This window comes from Brachyistius frenatus, unplaced genomic scaffold (assembly GCF_029030835.1).
Source record: "Brachyistius frenatus isolate BFR_SWC_R1_liver_20210118 unplaced genomic scaffold, ASM2903083v1 Contig_158, whole genome shotgun sequence".
Classification (NCBI taxonomy): Eukaryota; Metazoa; Chordata; class Actinopteri; family Embiotocidae; genus Brachyistius; species Brachyistius frenatus.
Window position 1 is genome coordinate 197411 of NW_027210757.1, and position 17533 is coordinate 214943.

Below are 17533 nucleotides of genomic sequence, written 5' to 3' on the forward strand. Positions count from 1 at the left end.
AAAAAATGTTTAATGGTTCAGGACAATGATATTCTTATTTTCACTCCCTCACTTGAAAGCAGCAGATGCTTTACTGATCATTTCGGATGTTTAAACTTATCAGACAAAAGATAAATACAATCACCAACAGCTGAAACCCATTGCAGGTGACTATTTTACCTGATCTGAGCATTGGGAAATTCCTACACTACAAATTTAGACGCTTGCAAAACAGTTACAGGGTCATTCTGCCTATTTGAGGATACTACATTTGCAGGCAGCGAGAGTAGATGCGTGATCTCTGCCACCACCACATGCAGGTCTGAAAGGATGTGGAGGAGGAGGAGGAGGAAGTTACCCCTGTGTACCAATATACTACATCTGTCATCATGTCAGCCAGCAGTGGGAGGTGAGAGGAAGAACCCTTCCCATCACACTTCGACATCAAGTACAGAGTGAATTGGAACAAACACAATGCAAACATACATGCATGGGCCTAAACTGTGAGTGGACTTGGCACAGAGGTGCAAACCAGGTCCTCACTGAATTGTAACCTTAGAAGACAGTTTTGTTTCTTGAGAACTTCAAATATCTGCACAGAATGACTATTTCAATTGAAAACAATGAGTTATCCCTAAAGTAGAAGATGGCTAACAAACGTGGTTTAAAAAGAATACCAACTTACCTTTGAAAAATAGATAGTTACTTCCGACTTGTCATCTTGGTTGACAATTTTCCAAACAGAGTCCGCCATCTCTTTTTTTTTAAATAAACGATCTCTGCACGTCGTAAATCAAACTACAACCCACGTGGCCGCGAACGGGGAGTTACCTTGAATCTCGCTTTGAAATGAAAACAGGTAAAAATGTGAAACTTTGTGCTTTTAAAACGTTAAATTTAACACTTAACGGGCGCCGCGAATTAGGCCGATAAATGCAGCGGGAATTTCAGGCGTGGTGAGTTTGGAAATTGTCTTCTTAAACTTCTGGTTAGGGCAAGGTGTAAATTAGCGTTAAAGAGTATGCGCCTAAAATTAAAGGACGGATAAAAGTACCTTTTATGTAAAGTACGTTTTATGTAAAGCTTTAGCTAATTGATGACAATTATTCTGGTGGAGTCGCGAGTGGGCGTGGCCAAACGGCTCGAGAGCGCCCCCTGCAGAGATGCCCCGGCGGCCACATTTACCTAAATTCACCAAATCCGGTGGACACGTGTATCACACCTGGACGCACAAAAAAAGTTGCATTGCACCTTTACGTCAACTCGACAGGAAGTCCACCATTTTGAATTTACTCGCCATTTTCTATGGACAAATTTACTTGATTTAAATTGGACAAAATCTTAAGACAAATGCTTTGGACATGTCTAACAATTAGTACAAAGTCAGACCCATTTTTTTTTTTTTTTTTTTTTGGATCAGATGGGCTGTCACATACAGCAGAAAATAACATCTGTAATATTATCAAGTAGATAATAATGGGGGGGGGTGGCTTCACATTTTGCAGGTTGGTAGTAGATACAAACTAAAAAAATAAGGATTTAAGGATCTTTCGCAGTGTTTGTAATGAAATCATTTCTAGCCTCTGTAATTTTTCTTCTTCATCTTATTTTGCTTTTTTTGTTTTGTTTGTTGTTTTGTTTTGTTTTTATAGAAAGGAAGCGCTCCGTCAACCTCCAGGTTCCACACGCCGCCAGGGATCAGCTCACTAAACTGTTGGACGGCTACCCAGAGTTCTCCGGCTGTGCAGGCACCACAGCAGCATTCATTATTCAGACCTGTAAGTAAACTCTCACAAGGAAGAGAAAATACAATAAAAAAGATGGATGCTATCACGGTTAAAGTTAATCTGAAATTACTGCAATCAGTTTTATTGCTGACGCACCAAAATCCAGAAATACAGGCTGAAACTTAAAAAAACAAACAAAAGAAAAGAAAACGACCCTCGTAGTTCTTCTCTTCTCTTCTCTTCTCTATAATATGTACAGTAAGTATACTGGAATAAGGCTGGTGAATATCGTATTGATTATTTATGGGAGGAAGGTATGATGATTTTTTTTTCTTCTTCTCGTTACTACATATACGCACATATTTCCATTTGATGAGGACACTCTCGTTGTTGTTTCCAGGTTTCTGTACCAGCACCTCCTGATGTTTTTCAGCAAAAATGATCATCTGACCGAGGGGTCGATCTTCCAGCGGAGCAGCAGCAGCAGCTTCCTCCTCGCCCTGAAGACGGGCATCACCCTCCATCTTTATTTGAACCGACTGCCAAAAGATGTACGTGTGCGCGTACTTTCATCCCTGGGAAGTTCTCCCCGCTGATCGTTTAACGACGCACTGGACATCAGGTGATGAATACGTGTTGGGAAGATTTGAATACCTTATTTGAGTATTGTTTGTATGAGTGTTATCAAACAGTTGATGTTAGTGATGATATATAAAGCACATGGGCCCCTTTGTTTTGTTTTTTTCTACATGCTACACGTGTGGAGGGATCTACCTTCAGATTAATTTGCTTGTGTTTTCTCTCCATTCGCATGCTACTATGAGATCTAAAAGTTTCCATATAATCTTCATTCCCAGGCATCTGAACCCGCTCTCCATTTCAGCGTGGCAAGTCAACAACGAGATCAGCCTCCATGTGTCAGTGGAGGGAAAGGTGGTGCACTAATACTCTCTCTCCTCTTTCGTAATCTTAATGTCATTTTTTAATTTTTTAATTTTTTTTAAATTTTTATCGTATCGCACCACGAAACCATAATATAAACGATATTACAACCGCTACTCGTACTATTGATGCGTAACTACAAAATCGGTGTTTCTTTTAAAGGTGTTCTCCATTTTCTCATCAGAAAATGAGCTGCTGGCCACAAGCTCCTGCAGAGAAGCCAAGGTAACGTTGACGTATCCAAAGCAACACTTGTTTTTAGGTGATAATAATACGTATTACCTTTATTGTCACACAATACTTCACAAGAGCACACATGTATAAAGAAAGTAATAAAACAGTAGTAAAAGCAGAGAAAAACAAAAACAAGACATAACCAACAAAAGACCATTAAAAACATAACTAAAGTTGCCCAAACTAGACATTCTGGTAATTTCAAAATCATGACTATGACATCATAATTGTAATATTGATATATTGGCCCACTTGTATAGTGGAAAAAAAACCCAACATATTGTATTCCTGACAATTTACAAGTCGTGTTTTTAAGTGTTTTCTTTAAAATAGGCCGCAATATATGTTTTGCAGTAACTTGGTTTGACTTGTCGTATATTTACACCACGATTATTGTTATTTTGTCGATGAAGAGGATGGCAAAACCGTACCAGGAGGCCAAGAGCATGCTGCGGGTCTACCTGTCACAGCATGGCTTTGGGTCCTGGCTGGATAAGAGTTCACAATGCGATAACTTTAGCAGGTGAATAAACCCACAGTTACAACAACAACAACAACAACAACAACAAAAGCAATTTTGTTCAGAATTTCAACACTTGTTACCGAGAAACTACTACTGACTATGACGTTGTGTATTTCAAGGGATTCAAATCGGGGTCTTTGGAGTTTTTTTTAAAAGGTGCAATATTATATTATATATAATAATATTATAGCACTTTGGTCTTCATCAGGGGTAACAGCTCTGCTTCCTTAAGTTAATATATTTATTAAGATACTGTATATAGTGATAAAAATCATGCTTTATTTAAATTGTTTTGTTTAAAATGGAGTCAATGCCGTCATGTGTGGTGGAAATGAACATGTGGAGTGTATCATAACTTTTGTTTCGTAGTTTTAAATGCCACCTTTATGGTTCCAAGATATGATAAATCTTTTGTTGTATAATAGGGGTTTGTTTGTTACTTTGGGTTTTCACCCTTTTGGAAAAAAAAAGTCCGTTTGAGTTGAAGTTGGTTTATATTTAGGTATTTGATTTCACACCTGATATTGTACCGTGCAAGATGTGACCTTTTACACCGCAAACGAACAACAATGACATAAATCAATCTTAAGCCAAAATACTTGTTTATTTTGCCAATATGCCATATCTACGGAAAAAAAAAACTTCCTCTCAAGGTCAGATTTACTGTACATAGCCTTAAAAACTGTGATTACATCACTGTTAATGAAATAAAACTCTAACAATAAAAACAAGATGGAGTCATAATGCGTTGGTTGGTTTTGTGAAAGGGAAAAGAGTGGAAATAACATTTTGTTTCCATTGCATACAAAAACACCACCTTTGTACGTATGTACAAAACTCTACGGCGTTGCACTTTTGTTATTATTTACAGATTACAGCAATGGATAGTAGGGGCCTGTAAGCTAAAGCGAAATATGAACACATACACACACACACAATACTGCAGCATTTTAAGTGGCGTGAAAACAACGTATTGTGCAAAGTGCTCGGATTCAAACTTGTTGACCCACTACATAGATGCAAACTGTTCATTTGTCTTACTATAGTTTCACATATACACATTGCAGGAAATGCTTTGGTTTCCTGTTTATGCAATGCAGCGGATCATTTTTACTCTTTTAACTGTTGAGCGGTCTTGTGAATGGAGTGGTGGGTAAACTTCCTACTCCGTTTTGGGCCAACAGATGGAATTAACATTGCATGCAGGGAATTTGTGTGGAAGGATCGAGCCTTTTCAGTTGCATGTGCGGCTCCAGGTTGTCTCCTTTTTTAATACGCTGTTGGTTTTTACATCATATGCGGTGCAGAGTGTGATCTTCAAGTGTAATTTTGTCCTGTACATGCTGATGCTTTATTATTTAATGTCTTAATTGGAAGTGGGTTGAACATTATTAGGATCTGTTCCCGTGTGCAGTTTACATGGATGACATATGATGAGGAATTTGCTTTTGACTTGATAGAGGATGAAACATTTGAGGCAGCACATGCCTAGACAAAGTTAATCCTGGCTTGATGCACATGTAAAATTTTCCTTCCTCTTCCAGCCAATACATTGTTGTAAATATTGTTGGGCAAACTTAGGAAAGCCAGACAAGTGATTTGAATCTCCCTTGTAAATCACAAGAAATATTTTTATTTTTATTTATTTATTTATTTTTTTATAATCACGCTACGCTGCGTCAATGTATAACATCTGCCCGCCATGTCTATGAGAATTAATGAATGCCGACTGTGCGTTCTGTACACCGAACTGGAATCTGTTCATGAAGTATTTTTCATATTGTCACTTAAAAACACTTGTTGGTATTTGTGTTTTTGATGTTATGGCTTTTTTTTTAAGTGGCTGAATCAGGGGGCTCAAATGATATCACAAAGACTCTTTAGAAAATGGATGAAAGAAGTTGAAGTTACTAATTCTGTTCTCTCAATCATAAAGCTGATTCATATAATATAGAATTTATGTGAGTGCCACATTTTTTTCTTTGGCTTCTGTCAGTCACTGAGGTGACACTAGTAGGTTTAGAGATAAACAGGATATGCAACTCTCTTGATGTGGTTTCAAAGTGAAAACATTTGAGACCTGAGTTTTTAGAAGCTGTAGAGTTTCTGTGCAGAAAGCACGCTAGTCAATAATGGCTACCTTTAAAACTACATTACGACCAGTGGGGCCTTTTTTTTTTTATCTCTGCTGTTTTGTCCTTTAAATCTACAGTTGTTGTTGTTTTTTTTTTAATAATAGTACAGACAATTATATCCAGTCATGAACATGAAAAAATTAGGCTATAGTGCAAGAAATAGGTGATGAGTAAAATACTTTTTTGGGTGATTTAGAATTGAGAAAGATCCCATTTAAAAGAGAAAGCAAACTTCCTCTTTTTCACTTTTACATGTGCATCATTTTGTGTTGCCTCTATGAATGCTGTGTGTCTGCTGTTCAGTTTGGATAAAAGGATTTTCGACGGGTCATTTGTTGTCAATATATTCAGTTGGTCCTTTGAACTGTCCTAAATACTCTTCAAGTGGGCCAACGACCAACAGACAGGTGCCCAGGTGCGTTTGAAGCGTTGTGTATTATGCTCAAGCTCTTCTGGCAGGAAGTGCTGAGGACGTGGAGGGAAGGAGGGATGATGGGCGGGGGGGGGGCAGGAGGGTTGGCTGTATTTTCAAATTTTAGCATTATTTGTTTTGCCTTTTCCCGGGAAAACTACATACCCCAACTTTAAAAGAGACAGAGAGGTAAAAATAAAAAAAAACATCAGCTCCTTCCACTTCCAAAATATGGCATCTTTGAATTATCTAGCCTAAAAAAACAACAACTAGGCAGCATAAGGCCGAAATAGCTAGTCGATGCAGTGACTTAGGCTTGTATGTAATCGTAGTGCAGACTCTGCAAAAAGAGGATTCGAAGGTTCAGAACGATCGGAAATTAACCGAGAGCAAAATTTGATCTTCTAAAAATGTTTCATTCGACACACGCGGCAGCCTAATATCATCAGATCAGGAACTTCATTGTTAAAAGTATTAATAAAACTATTGGCTAACATCAAAGGGTGACGCAACATTTGTTACACATGAGCACTGTGGGACTGTACGGCATGTCATCACTTAACCACGACTTCACCATGACTTGATTTTTCCATTCAAACATTCTTATGAACAGCATGACTAGTCTATTTGCCCATAGCGTTGAGGAAACAGGCCACACGCCCGTTTATCTCCCACGTTAGTTGCTAATATTCAAGGAGAAAAATGTGGCTTAAAGACAGGTAGGCATTAAAATTTGATTAAGTCAACACACAAGCTCGTTGTAATTAATGTCTATAACACAGATTGTTTAAGATCACATTTATTGCATTAAACCTTCAGGTTTAGGGCACCAACATACAGCATAAATACAAAAAATATAAATAAACAATAAATATATAAATAGAAATGTAGAGCTTTTCAGGACTTCAAAACAAATACATTCTCATTGTTGCGAATCCACTGAGAGTTGTGGAATGGACTCTTGTAGAAATTGCGTATACATATAAATTAATAAAGTAAAATTATCCCATTATATAGATGGGTAATACAAAAACAAACATTCACCAAGTAGTAGCCTTATCTTCATAACACAGACGCGTTTACAAATGCAAATATTTTAGAACAGTGTTCAGACAAATAGCATCAGTTTAAACAATAAAATTATTTAAACCCACACAATTTAAAAAAAAAAAAAATACAATCAATAGTTGGTCATGTGATTTCGTTCTAGATGAGGTTCAGTTGTTCATTCTTTGCTGCTTTAGACTCTCCCCCCACCACCCCTCCGGTCTTACCGGACTAAATCTGCTCTTCACCTCAAAGATGTACTATATTCAAGCTGCAGTAAAGTTGTGAACTTGTTCCGGAACTCATTTAAAGGAGTCTCTGGCCAAATCTCGCAGGCACATTCCTCAGAGTTCGTCAGCACCTAGAGAGAAGACGACAAGTGGGTTTAGTCCACTTCAAAAATTTACTTTGTTTTTTTTTTCAAAAAACCATCATCAGCAACAGATTCAAGGGCAATACTTACATTTTCCGTTGTGTTGCGTTTTTGGATCTTAAGATACAAGATCTCCAGAACATCGTCGATGCCTTCAGCGGGGTCGTCACACTCCACTTTGGCGGTTCCATTAAGTTCTCTCAAAATGCAGTCCAGCGCCGCGGTGATGCATTCTTCCTGTTTGTGTGACAGTGAAAGGTGTTTTAAGCGTCCCCCTTTTTATTTTTAATTTTGCTCTGACTGAGTCAGACTTGTGGCTGCATACAGAAAAACTCAACATACAGAAGCTGCCTAAGCATTGCGAAATATCAACACCTTGCCGAGCTCATTTCCTGTAGTAGAGAACTGTCACATGTGGTTTTTATAAAAGCTCAACTAAAACCCTGAAGCATGAGCGTCTTTGATGCTGGGGGGGGTGAACCCAACATAACATCTTTTTATCCTGACACTAATATTCACTGATCGGTTTATCATCATCACATTTATTTAATGTACCGTACATTGCACTTAAAAGAACTTTGACTGTCAAATTTTGCAATATAAAATAAAGCCTTACCTTCACATTTTCTGGAGAGTAGAATATGGAATTGTTTAGCTGTGATAGACAGAGAAAACATTAAGTATTAGCAACCAGCTAATAAAAAAAACAAAATGAGCAAACAGCATAGAAAATATTTGGCTTGAAATGACTTACACACGTGACTTCATCTATTAAGCGGATGATCCCGTCGACATTGTACTCCATAGGTCTTGCTTGAAGGCAAGCAGACAGAATAACAGCGCAAAAGGCCATCTTGATGAAGTGCTCCATGTTCAGTTTTAATTGAAAGGCCTGTCAGTGTGATAAGCTAGTTGTTAAGTGAAGGTGCCTCTGTGCTGTGTTTGAGTTATATAGTTGTGTGGCTGGAAAGGGTGGGCAGAATTAGCTGTGTATCACCTAATGCATACAGCGTTTGTTTTTCCTATAGATGACTCTTGGAATTTTTTTTTTCAACCTTTACACTACAGCATGGTAAACTCCCTCCAGTGACCTATTGTAGAACAGCATTTGACCTCAACCTCTTATGAAACTGGGTTGGCTGTACCTCGTTTGTAGTGCACAGGTTTTTGTCTTGTTTGCTCTGTGAACTGACATTTGACATCTTTTCTACTCATCAGGAAATATGTGAACGCACCCGTAAACACCTTGACTATCTGTACTTCTGTGTTTCACACTTAAATAAGACTTTGCAAGGGAGAGGATATAACAAATATCACGGATGTCTCGGCTCTAAAATGGGCGCTACATCTGCTTTGGCATTGTTCAGACTGATGGCAAAATTATCAGTGGATGAGTTCATAAAGTCATTTTCACTAAGACTTGTTAGAACAATTCAACATCTTTGTACTCCAGATTTTACAATGAAATATCAAATATGAAGGTTAGGTTTACAAAACACATGAAGTGCTTAATGGAGTAGTGCCGATGTTAATATTGAGAGTATGTTGAGCAGCTGAGGTTTCAAGTGCATATTGAAATAATAGTGGGTGTTCTTTTAGTTTCACGGTGCACTTGTCTGACTTTGATGTTATTCATTATGTTAATTTAGCTTTTCCATTTGCTTTTTACATACTTGAGGTTGTTCTTTCCCATTACCTTTGCCTTGTGTTTGTGCCTTGACGGGTCACTAAACTCTGAATAAAACTTTAACTTTTTAAATGTGCTGAGTTTACTTTAAAAACAAAGGTGTGATGGAGCCTTTTTAAAACCCACTGTAGCGCCGGATGAAGACATTTCAAACCCTCTTGTTGAAAAGGGTATTACCCTTAAGCTCATGTACTGCACATGCTCAGTTGCTATATAGTTGAGAAGTGCAGGTGGAGAAAGCACATATTCTTCAGGTGGTTTTCTTTTTTTTTTTCTTTTTTCTTGTCTACATATCTACAAATATGACACAGTGAAATTGTTTTCTTGACTAGATATTCTCACCATCATGAGTCCAACAAGCCACCAGCATGTGTGAATTTCATCAGTCTCAAAAAATGCCTGTAATGACTCACACTGTGGTCATTGGAATTAAGTGTGAATGGATGCCGCCTCGTGGCACCTGATGTTCATGCATGCAGATGATAGATGAGTGCAGAAGCAGTATATCGGGGGCCTGGAAGCAAGAAAGTCATATCTACCTGACAAGTGTGATTTGAGCAGTAAAGACCAGTAATAGACATCTTAACTGATACAGTGGATCCGTCTGGATAACGTAAAGCCAGAACAAGTGTATTAACACATCACATGATAGGATTTTCTTCATGTAAACCTGAGCCCGACAAAACGGGCATTTTAAATAGCACCGATCGTTTCAATTCCAATTTTTGGAGCATGTTTTACCTGCCCTTACAGCTTGGGTTTAGTTAATGCTACTACGGCTACGAGACGTGGTTAAGGTTTCCCTAAAAACGAATGTTTCTCAAATTTACATTTGAATTTTTTCCCTTGGAAAAAAAAAAAAAAAAGAAAAATCCCCATGACGCCCTGAAAAGTGCTTCAGATGTAGCTGTACACTTTTTCCTTCATTCAGCACGCGCAGATTTATGAATGTGCAAAAAGGCCCTGCCTGCATCGCCACCCACAGCTTGAGCTGTTCCCTCGACGGCACGGAAAGCGCCGCCCTGCAGGCCGATGGAATTTGTTCATTAAGTTTGTGATTGTTGAATGAATCCTGGTTGTCTAAATCTGTGGTTTTTTTGAGACCGTCATTGACCACTGCAGTTCTGAAGCAAAAAATAAAAAAAATAAAAGAAACCTCTTTCAATGGGCGTTAACTGAGCACTTTGCTCACTATTTATCTTGTAGCATGAAGAAAAACTCCACTTGGACATATTAACAAGGTGAAAATCTTGACTTTTAGTTTGAAGTTGATTGGTTATTGGGGTTTTTTTGGGAACCTCGTGACCTCAGGAATATTTCTGCCTTTTTGGTTTCTTTGGTCTTTATCTTTTAAATCTCAACAGGATTGATATCGTCCTTGGTGTTAAAGTCTGAGATGGTTCCTGTCGTCTCAGCGGTCCGGTCCACCAGCTCAGTCCGTTCACTACTGCTCGTCCTCGAGGGGCTGCAGCGTGGCTTGTGCCTGTCCCACGTGTCACTGGGCGACTGTATTGGACGAGCTCGCATTTTATTTCTTTTCTCCGTTCTGTCTTCTGTATCATTGAAGATACCATCTATCACCCTTTGTTTTTCTTGAGAGAAATATTTTACACAAGTAGATGCATTGATACTTGAAGACAAACTCACAAACTCATGTATTGCAGTTAAACTCGTGAACATTTTATTAGGAAATATTTCAATTAGAATAAATAAATATATAAATAACTTGAGAACTTATTACAGTGTTTCTGAACTGTTAGTTAGAGACAACATCACATTTTTTTTTTAGTGCATTGTGTAATCTTAAATAATGATAAAGTTTTTGAGGAAACATCTGCAGCGTCAGCGGGGATTAGTCTAGTTGGCCGAAGCGACGTTTAAACTTTGCTGGAGAGCTTTGATGGCCTTCACAAAGTCGTGAAACTTCAACTTGGATCCCTCGTTGTCCCACTTGCAGTCTGAAGAGTTGGTCTGCGTATCAGGAAGAGAGCGCTGGTTTAAGTATTTGGGACATACATCTTCTTTAAGGCACTTAAATCGGAATCATTTATAAGGCAATACAACAATATTGATACTAACCAGTTGTGAGGCCGGTATCTCCTTAGCCAAAGCCTCCTGTGTTATCACAATCCGGAGTGCTGGACCTTTACATTGTGTTTTGGCGTACTCCAGCTCGTCCACGACGGTCTTCACAGCCGCGGCATGGCAGTCAGGCTAAAAAAGAAATACGACAATTCTTAGGATATTTCTTTAGCAATTTTGAGAATTGTTCATAAAAAAATATGCACGAGAGGGCCGTCTATCAAATGAAAAAAAATAAAAAAATAAATGCAGTGACGCAAACACAATTGTAAAGTTCGTCTAAAGGCCACTTCACAGGTCTTATTGCTGCAATCCGCAAAAAGCCACACTGGCATCCTAAATGAGAATTTAAAACCGGATCTCTTACCGTCAAGTTGGTCGGAGACTTGAAAGTCACACTATCTTGCTGTAACAAAGGAGAAAAAGACAATTTCACAATTCACTCTCGGTCGAAACATTTTCTTTAACGTGAACACGTTATCCTGAAAAAAAAAAAAAAAAAAAAAAGTTTCTACAACAAACATTTGCAATATTTTTTTTAACTTACACATGAGATGGCTTTTTCCAGAACCCGCAAGCCCAGATGGTCGTTCCCCACGGATTTTGCGTGAAGACATCCGATGAGAACGAACATCCCGAGAGCGAATTTGAACCACTGCTCCATGTTAAACTTCTAAAGAGGTCGTTTGCCGTCTGCTGTGAAGATGTGCAGATAGTTCTGATTATCAGTGGATTGTGTTGCCTCATGCTCTTTGGTGACAATTTATAGATCAAGAAAATGAGTGGGATGGAGTAAGGTGTGCGCTAGTAGAAACGTGTTTTTTTTTTTTTTTCCTATTAATCATGTTGCATTTTTCCCTGATTGACTGCATGGTGAAAACCCCAGGGGTAAGAGCGGGTGGGCACAGAGTGTCTCTCTGATGGTGATCACTCAAGGATTTATCTACATTATAAACAGTTTTTAAACAGATTGTTTCTTGATTGTTCTTTTTTTTTGAATTTGTTCTGGTAGTTACATCCCTGGTAACTGTAGTTTTAAATATACTTAAAGTGTTAAGTATAGCTTTGTTGACAGGTGCTCTGCAGATTGGCCACAAAGTGAACACAATCTGTTTCCTCTATTCACAGAAATGTTGTCGGTATTTCTTTTTGTTCAGACATGCAACAGCTTTTTGAGACCACAAGCTTTTCTGCAGCTTTTATGCCTTTTCAGCTTGAGCTTTGTCTTTCGCGCGGCAGAAATGTGTGGTTTTAGGTCACATGAAAAGCAAATTATGCATGTTTTAGAAATGACTTTTTGTGGCGGCGAGGAAGCACATTTTATTTGTTTTGCTTATTTAATGAATTTTTTTGATTGACTGCAAGCATCGCTTTAGATAATTAGACGGGGACTCATCGGCTGCAAATAGAAACGTGTCCTCATTGTGTTGCATCATAACACTTGGCAGCAGTGCATGGAGGATTTCTCTTGACACCCACGCCGTTTTGGGGATTCCCCACAGCAATCCCAAATAACACAGGTTGGCAAACCCAAGAACTTACTGCTTACCGCAAGGTGGACATTGTCGTCAGTTTTTCTCTTATTGCTCACCCCAAGGTGTTGTAGGTTTCAGTTATGGGGTTTGTTCAGGAGCCAGATGAGAAGAATGAATGTGACAGGATTTTGACGTGGTTGAAGAGGGTGGGGAAATTTCTATCCATGGAATTTGTTGCTACGCGGGGGCAACCCTGCTCTTTTCAATGATTTAGCTATAAAAGTCCTTGCCCACACTTAAAATTAAGTTTTGATATGCAAATGAAAGTGTCTACTTTTTATTTGACCGGCAAGGAAAGTGCTGTTTAATTCACAAAAGGACTTGATATTCTTTTGTTCATAATTTTGAGCTTAGACGAATACGTACATGCAAAACCTATATTTAGTCTTGACCAATTCTGTGAATGCAAAATTTAAAATTCAGAGTCAAATTGGACCTGTTGCAGGTTTCCTGTATTTTTTTGTGTTCAGTGAGATTCTGTTGCAGATTTGTTTGATGTGTAGCTTGTTTCTTTTGTTTTTTTTTTAAAGTACCTGTTCGCCATATTCATTTTGAGCTTCTGCTCATTTTTCTACGAATATTCTCGATATCACTGGACTTGGGCAATTGCTATCGTTTAATCGTTTTCGTATTCTTTGGTCACACACAAAAAAAATTCACCTTTCCACGAGTACCTTTTACTTTCCTGTCTGTCTACTACGAGCATGGTTATTAACCGATGTCAACCACATGATTTTAATACTTCCGTGAGGCTCATTTGGTTAATGTGGGATGAACGAGACAAAAAGTGAAACAGTCATAGAACTTTTCTGAGAGACACAATGTGTGTGAAAATAACCGAGTCATCTTTTCCACGAGGGCACCCTAAGGGCGCAACCATATTTGGGAACATTCCCCTGCACTTTTCCAATAGTTATGTTGTAGTTCTTTATCTAAATGAAAGATATAACTTTCTTAGTTTCATATAATATTATACTGTAATATATTTTTCATAAACTAATTGCACGTTATCATTTAAATCACTTTAAAGGGTATTTCTAGTACATTCTGAAAAACTGTCCAAAAACACTAACTTCACTATCAGAAAAGACACAATACAAATGTTCATATTTCAGAAACTGGAACCAGAATTTTTTTTTTTTAAATTATTTTTTTGACAAATTAATTGAAAATGATTGTAGCTATGTATGTTTATATATATATTTTATTTTTTATTTTTTTTTAATCTATCACTCTATTTCACTGCTCCAACAAGTGACCCAAGAAGTGATGAAAAGGAAATTCTTTATGTTCCTGTGTTACCAATGATGTCAGTGGCATAGTGGAAGTTTGCTCACCGCAGGCCACCACAGCGTAGTATCACACTGAGATGGTGGCTTTAATGAGTTAACCTGCTGCCTTTGATCCTTTGATCCTGGTGTATCCATCATAAATTCTCATCCATGCATTTTATTTTTTATTTTATTTCTGCATGGTTCCCACGAGCCCGTGTCATTAAAGGAGATGATTTCTCTCTTATTCTTTTTTTTATTTTGTTTTATTCTAAACTCTTTTTTTTTCACTTACAACCCCCTGCAAAATGTACAGTTCCTCGTTTACCCCCCCACCCCTCATTTTCATGCTTTATTTCTTTTCCATGTCCGTAACAATTGGAGCATACCGGTTCTCACAGGGATTTCAGAGGTTACCTTGGGACGTGACTCTAGTTACTCTCAACCCGTCCTCCGGTATCTTGTCTTTTGACATTCAGCATCTGCTTCTGGCTGGATGCTTTGATGGAAAAAAATCCTAACCATTATGATTTTCGCTGTTGGAAACAGTCGTTATGTTTGGGGTTTTACTGGTTCCATAAGCGTCACTAATCTCAAGGTGTTTTGCCACCATTAGAGGACTGAAACTTGTGCAATTATTGGTTTATACCAGCATTGCTTTCATAATTAACACAAATATAGTGACTGAGCTCAAACAATAAATTCATAAGATTAGATCGTTTCTCCAAAGGCTAATAATTCAAGTGACTTTCTATGAATTTTGACAAACAAAACAAACATTGTTAAACTGAATAGTAATTTCATTTACGATAAATGTATCCGTTCGGAACTTCAGTCAGCGCTCATCTGTACAATCGCTCTGTTAGGGTTCATCAACGAGGTTATAGTCATGGTTAGATTAAGGAGATGAATGAATGAGAATTGCTTGCCACCGTTCAATTTAGACCATAAAATGCGATATGGATCACGCATGCGCTTCGCTCTGTTAAATGATAAGTAAAGGCGACTCGTCATTTTTTTAATTTTTTTTTTTCGAAAGCATCTTCACTTTACTTTTAGAAGTGTATTCACATTCTCCACCTGCATCTCCAACTAGGCACTAGTCCTGTATTTCTGGTACAGAAAAGGCCGCTCGTACTGTTTAACACATACGTGTTATATTTGATATTAATGGGGGAACTATTGTCTGAAACAAAACAACAACATTGATGTAATTTCTGTGATGACAAATTTCTTGTATGTTTGTAGTTTTTTATGCCCAAATTTGGACAGCAGCCTTGCTTTTGCAAACCTTCTGCATTTGTTTTCAGTTGCCCTTTAATGGTTTCCTCATGTAGACATCTGCCAGCGGTACAGCTGTTTGCTTTGCGTGCTCATGCTCACCTGACATCTGAACAGCACAGCTGCTCGGTCGGCTCGCTTTTCTGAACCATGTGGTTTTAGCTGTCGAAGAGGCAATTCCCCACTGCAGTGCAAGTTTTTCTCAAGCTTTGTACCAGTGTCTTTTTTTTTTTTTTTGGCGTGAAGATCAAAGCAAAACCTGTTGTCGAGCGAATCAGGATGTTTTACACCTGGAGTATGTTTTCCCTTGAACTCTTAAAGTACCCCAACCCCGTGCTTTGTGCATGTCGAGGTGCTGTGCCTCGTTCGTGTGCAGCTGGAGTGATCAGCGGTGTTCGGGGTAAAGTGGCGAGAGCAGATCGATTGACGGGTGTGAGAGCGAAGCTCCAGTCCAGACCCCGAGTGCTCAAGCGTAATACCCAATTAACGTGCATGTCCTTAATGTGATGACATCATTGGTAAATTATGTTATAACTTTATACATTTAACCACTCGGGCCCTCGGTGATCCAACACAGACTTTCCTTTGATTTGTCACCAATCTGGAGACGGTAGCGTTATCACTGTTCTACCCAAAGAGGGAAAATTTGCCATCTTTGAAGCACACAGTAGATTCCACGAGTGGAATTTACCCATTATGTTTACTTGTTGGTACTTGTTTTTCATCTGTGTCAGCTATAGGGACACAACCACGTTGGTGACAGTCACATCTGTTTCAACCCTAACCAAAATGGGTTGAGAAAATCCCACTTTTGGAGGTTAGAAAGTACTTTTGTAAAACATTGTCAACATGCTTTAAAGCACCGACTTTGATTTCCTGACAAGAGATCACAGAAGATTGAAGAGTTAAGGTGACAGCTTTTTCGCTCATTTGTTGTAGTTGGACACGTGACGTACGTTTGAATCCTCAAAACATAAACAACTTTCACTTTTCAAATCAATGGGTCTCTATAATTTCCCAGCAGACCTGAAGCACATTGTATTTGTTTAAAACATGCTCACGGTAGAAGATCGTCGGACAACTATTACTACTTCCGTCTGAGTTTTGAAAAGTTTGACTGATTTTGTTTGTGTGTTTGTGTTGCCGAAATCCCCCTCGACCCCTGGGAAGTACACAGCAGTGGTGTTTGTGGTGGGGACACAACATCTGCGTGCCCCTGTCATTGTGAGAGTTGTTGTGTTATTTGGATGGCCATGTTGCTGCATGTTTGTCTGTAGAAACCTTTGTGGTGGTTTCATACCCACTAAAGTTAGCCACCCTTTGTAAATCCAGCTTTTTGTTATGATTGAAAGAATTATGGTGAAGTCAGTATGGGGAGAAAAAGGTTATTCTCAAGTATAATTTGATGTAACTTTACTGTCCAACTACTTCTCAGGTGACACAAGATTGATTTCATCTTTTATTTACTAAACAAAATAGTAAGACACTCTATTAACATAAGTGGATGCATAGTGGACATTAAGTCTCCAGCATACTGCCCTCTAGTGGTGCGTAAGGGCAATTCAGGTAACAAACTCTAGGTGCTAATGCCTCAATATGTTTAGGAGCTTTAGAAAATACTTTTTTTTTGTAATATTCTGTCATCTGAAACTTCTTAAATATAAACATCCTCTTCAGATTATGTCAATCACACTTCATTCTTTACACAATAAAAACAACAGCCCCACATCCTCTCCTCCAAAGCAATAAACGACTACGTTATAAATGACGGATTAATAACAAATTAAAAGTTAAATAAAATACTAAAATAGAATAGAAAGGGTATACTGAATGCACGAGTAGACATTTTAATGAATATATTTGATTGAAGGTCAGACTAAAAACGTAGGTCTCGAGTCTACTTATAAAAATATCAACTGTGTTTTTAATCTCTTTGTGTGTGTGTGTGTGTGTGTGTGTGCTTTCAACTTGTTGAAATTTCGAGGTTATCTTTCAAGAGACAAATATTGAAACACAGTAGGCTACATTACGCATTTGGAAACTTCAAAAGTCAACTCCAGTCAGAATTGCAATATGGTGTACATATGAATGAAGAAATATTGCCATAGTGTACACATAGAAAGACATAGAAATTAAGAAGGGACATTTTACAATTCATAATTTGATCTTCCAAACCACAAACTCAGTTGATAAAGAGTTCTGATTTCTGGTGTTTCCACTTCTGCTAAAAAGCTTTTAGCAAAGTTTCCCCACAAATAAACCAACCAAACCAAAACGACTGTGTGATAATCAGTTTATTATTTTC

At 38.2% G+C, this 17533-nt stretch overlaps 1 protein-coding gene across 1 annotated transcript; it reads right to left on the reverse strand.

The window, feature by feature from the left end:
• Positions 1–6693: 6693 nt before the first annotated feature.
• Positions 6694–8243, reverse strand: il2 (interleukin 2). The gene is made up of 4 exons (XM_069716522.1): positions 8127–8243; positions 7989–8027; positions 7463–7609; positions 6694–7360 (listed from the first exon to the last, which is right to left on the reverse strand). Exons 1-4 carry the CDS (start codon positions 8241–8243, stop codon positions 7244–7246), a joined length of 420 nt encoding a protein of 139 aa, XP_069572623.1. The 3' UTR covers positions 6694–7243.
• Between the last annotated feature and the right edge of the window lie 9290 nt (positions 8244–17533).

Bases quoted from the DNA above. Each gene is read 5' to 3' on its own strand.
- il2 (XM_069716522.1), bottom strand. From the start codon at position 8,243: ATGGAGCACTTCATCAAGATGGCCTTTTGCGCTGTTATTCTGTCTGCT. The intron at 8,028-8,126 runs GTAAGTCATTTC...TGTCTATCACAG, and splicing joins TAATAGATGAAGTCACGTGT to CTAAACAATTCCATATTCTA. The intron at 7,361-7,462 runs GTAAGTATTGCC...TCTTCTCTCTAG, and splicing joins AACGCAACACAACGGAAAAT to GTGCTGACGAACTCTGAGGA.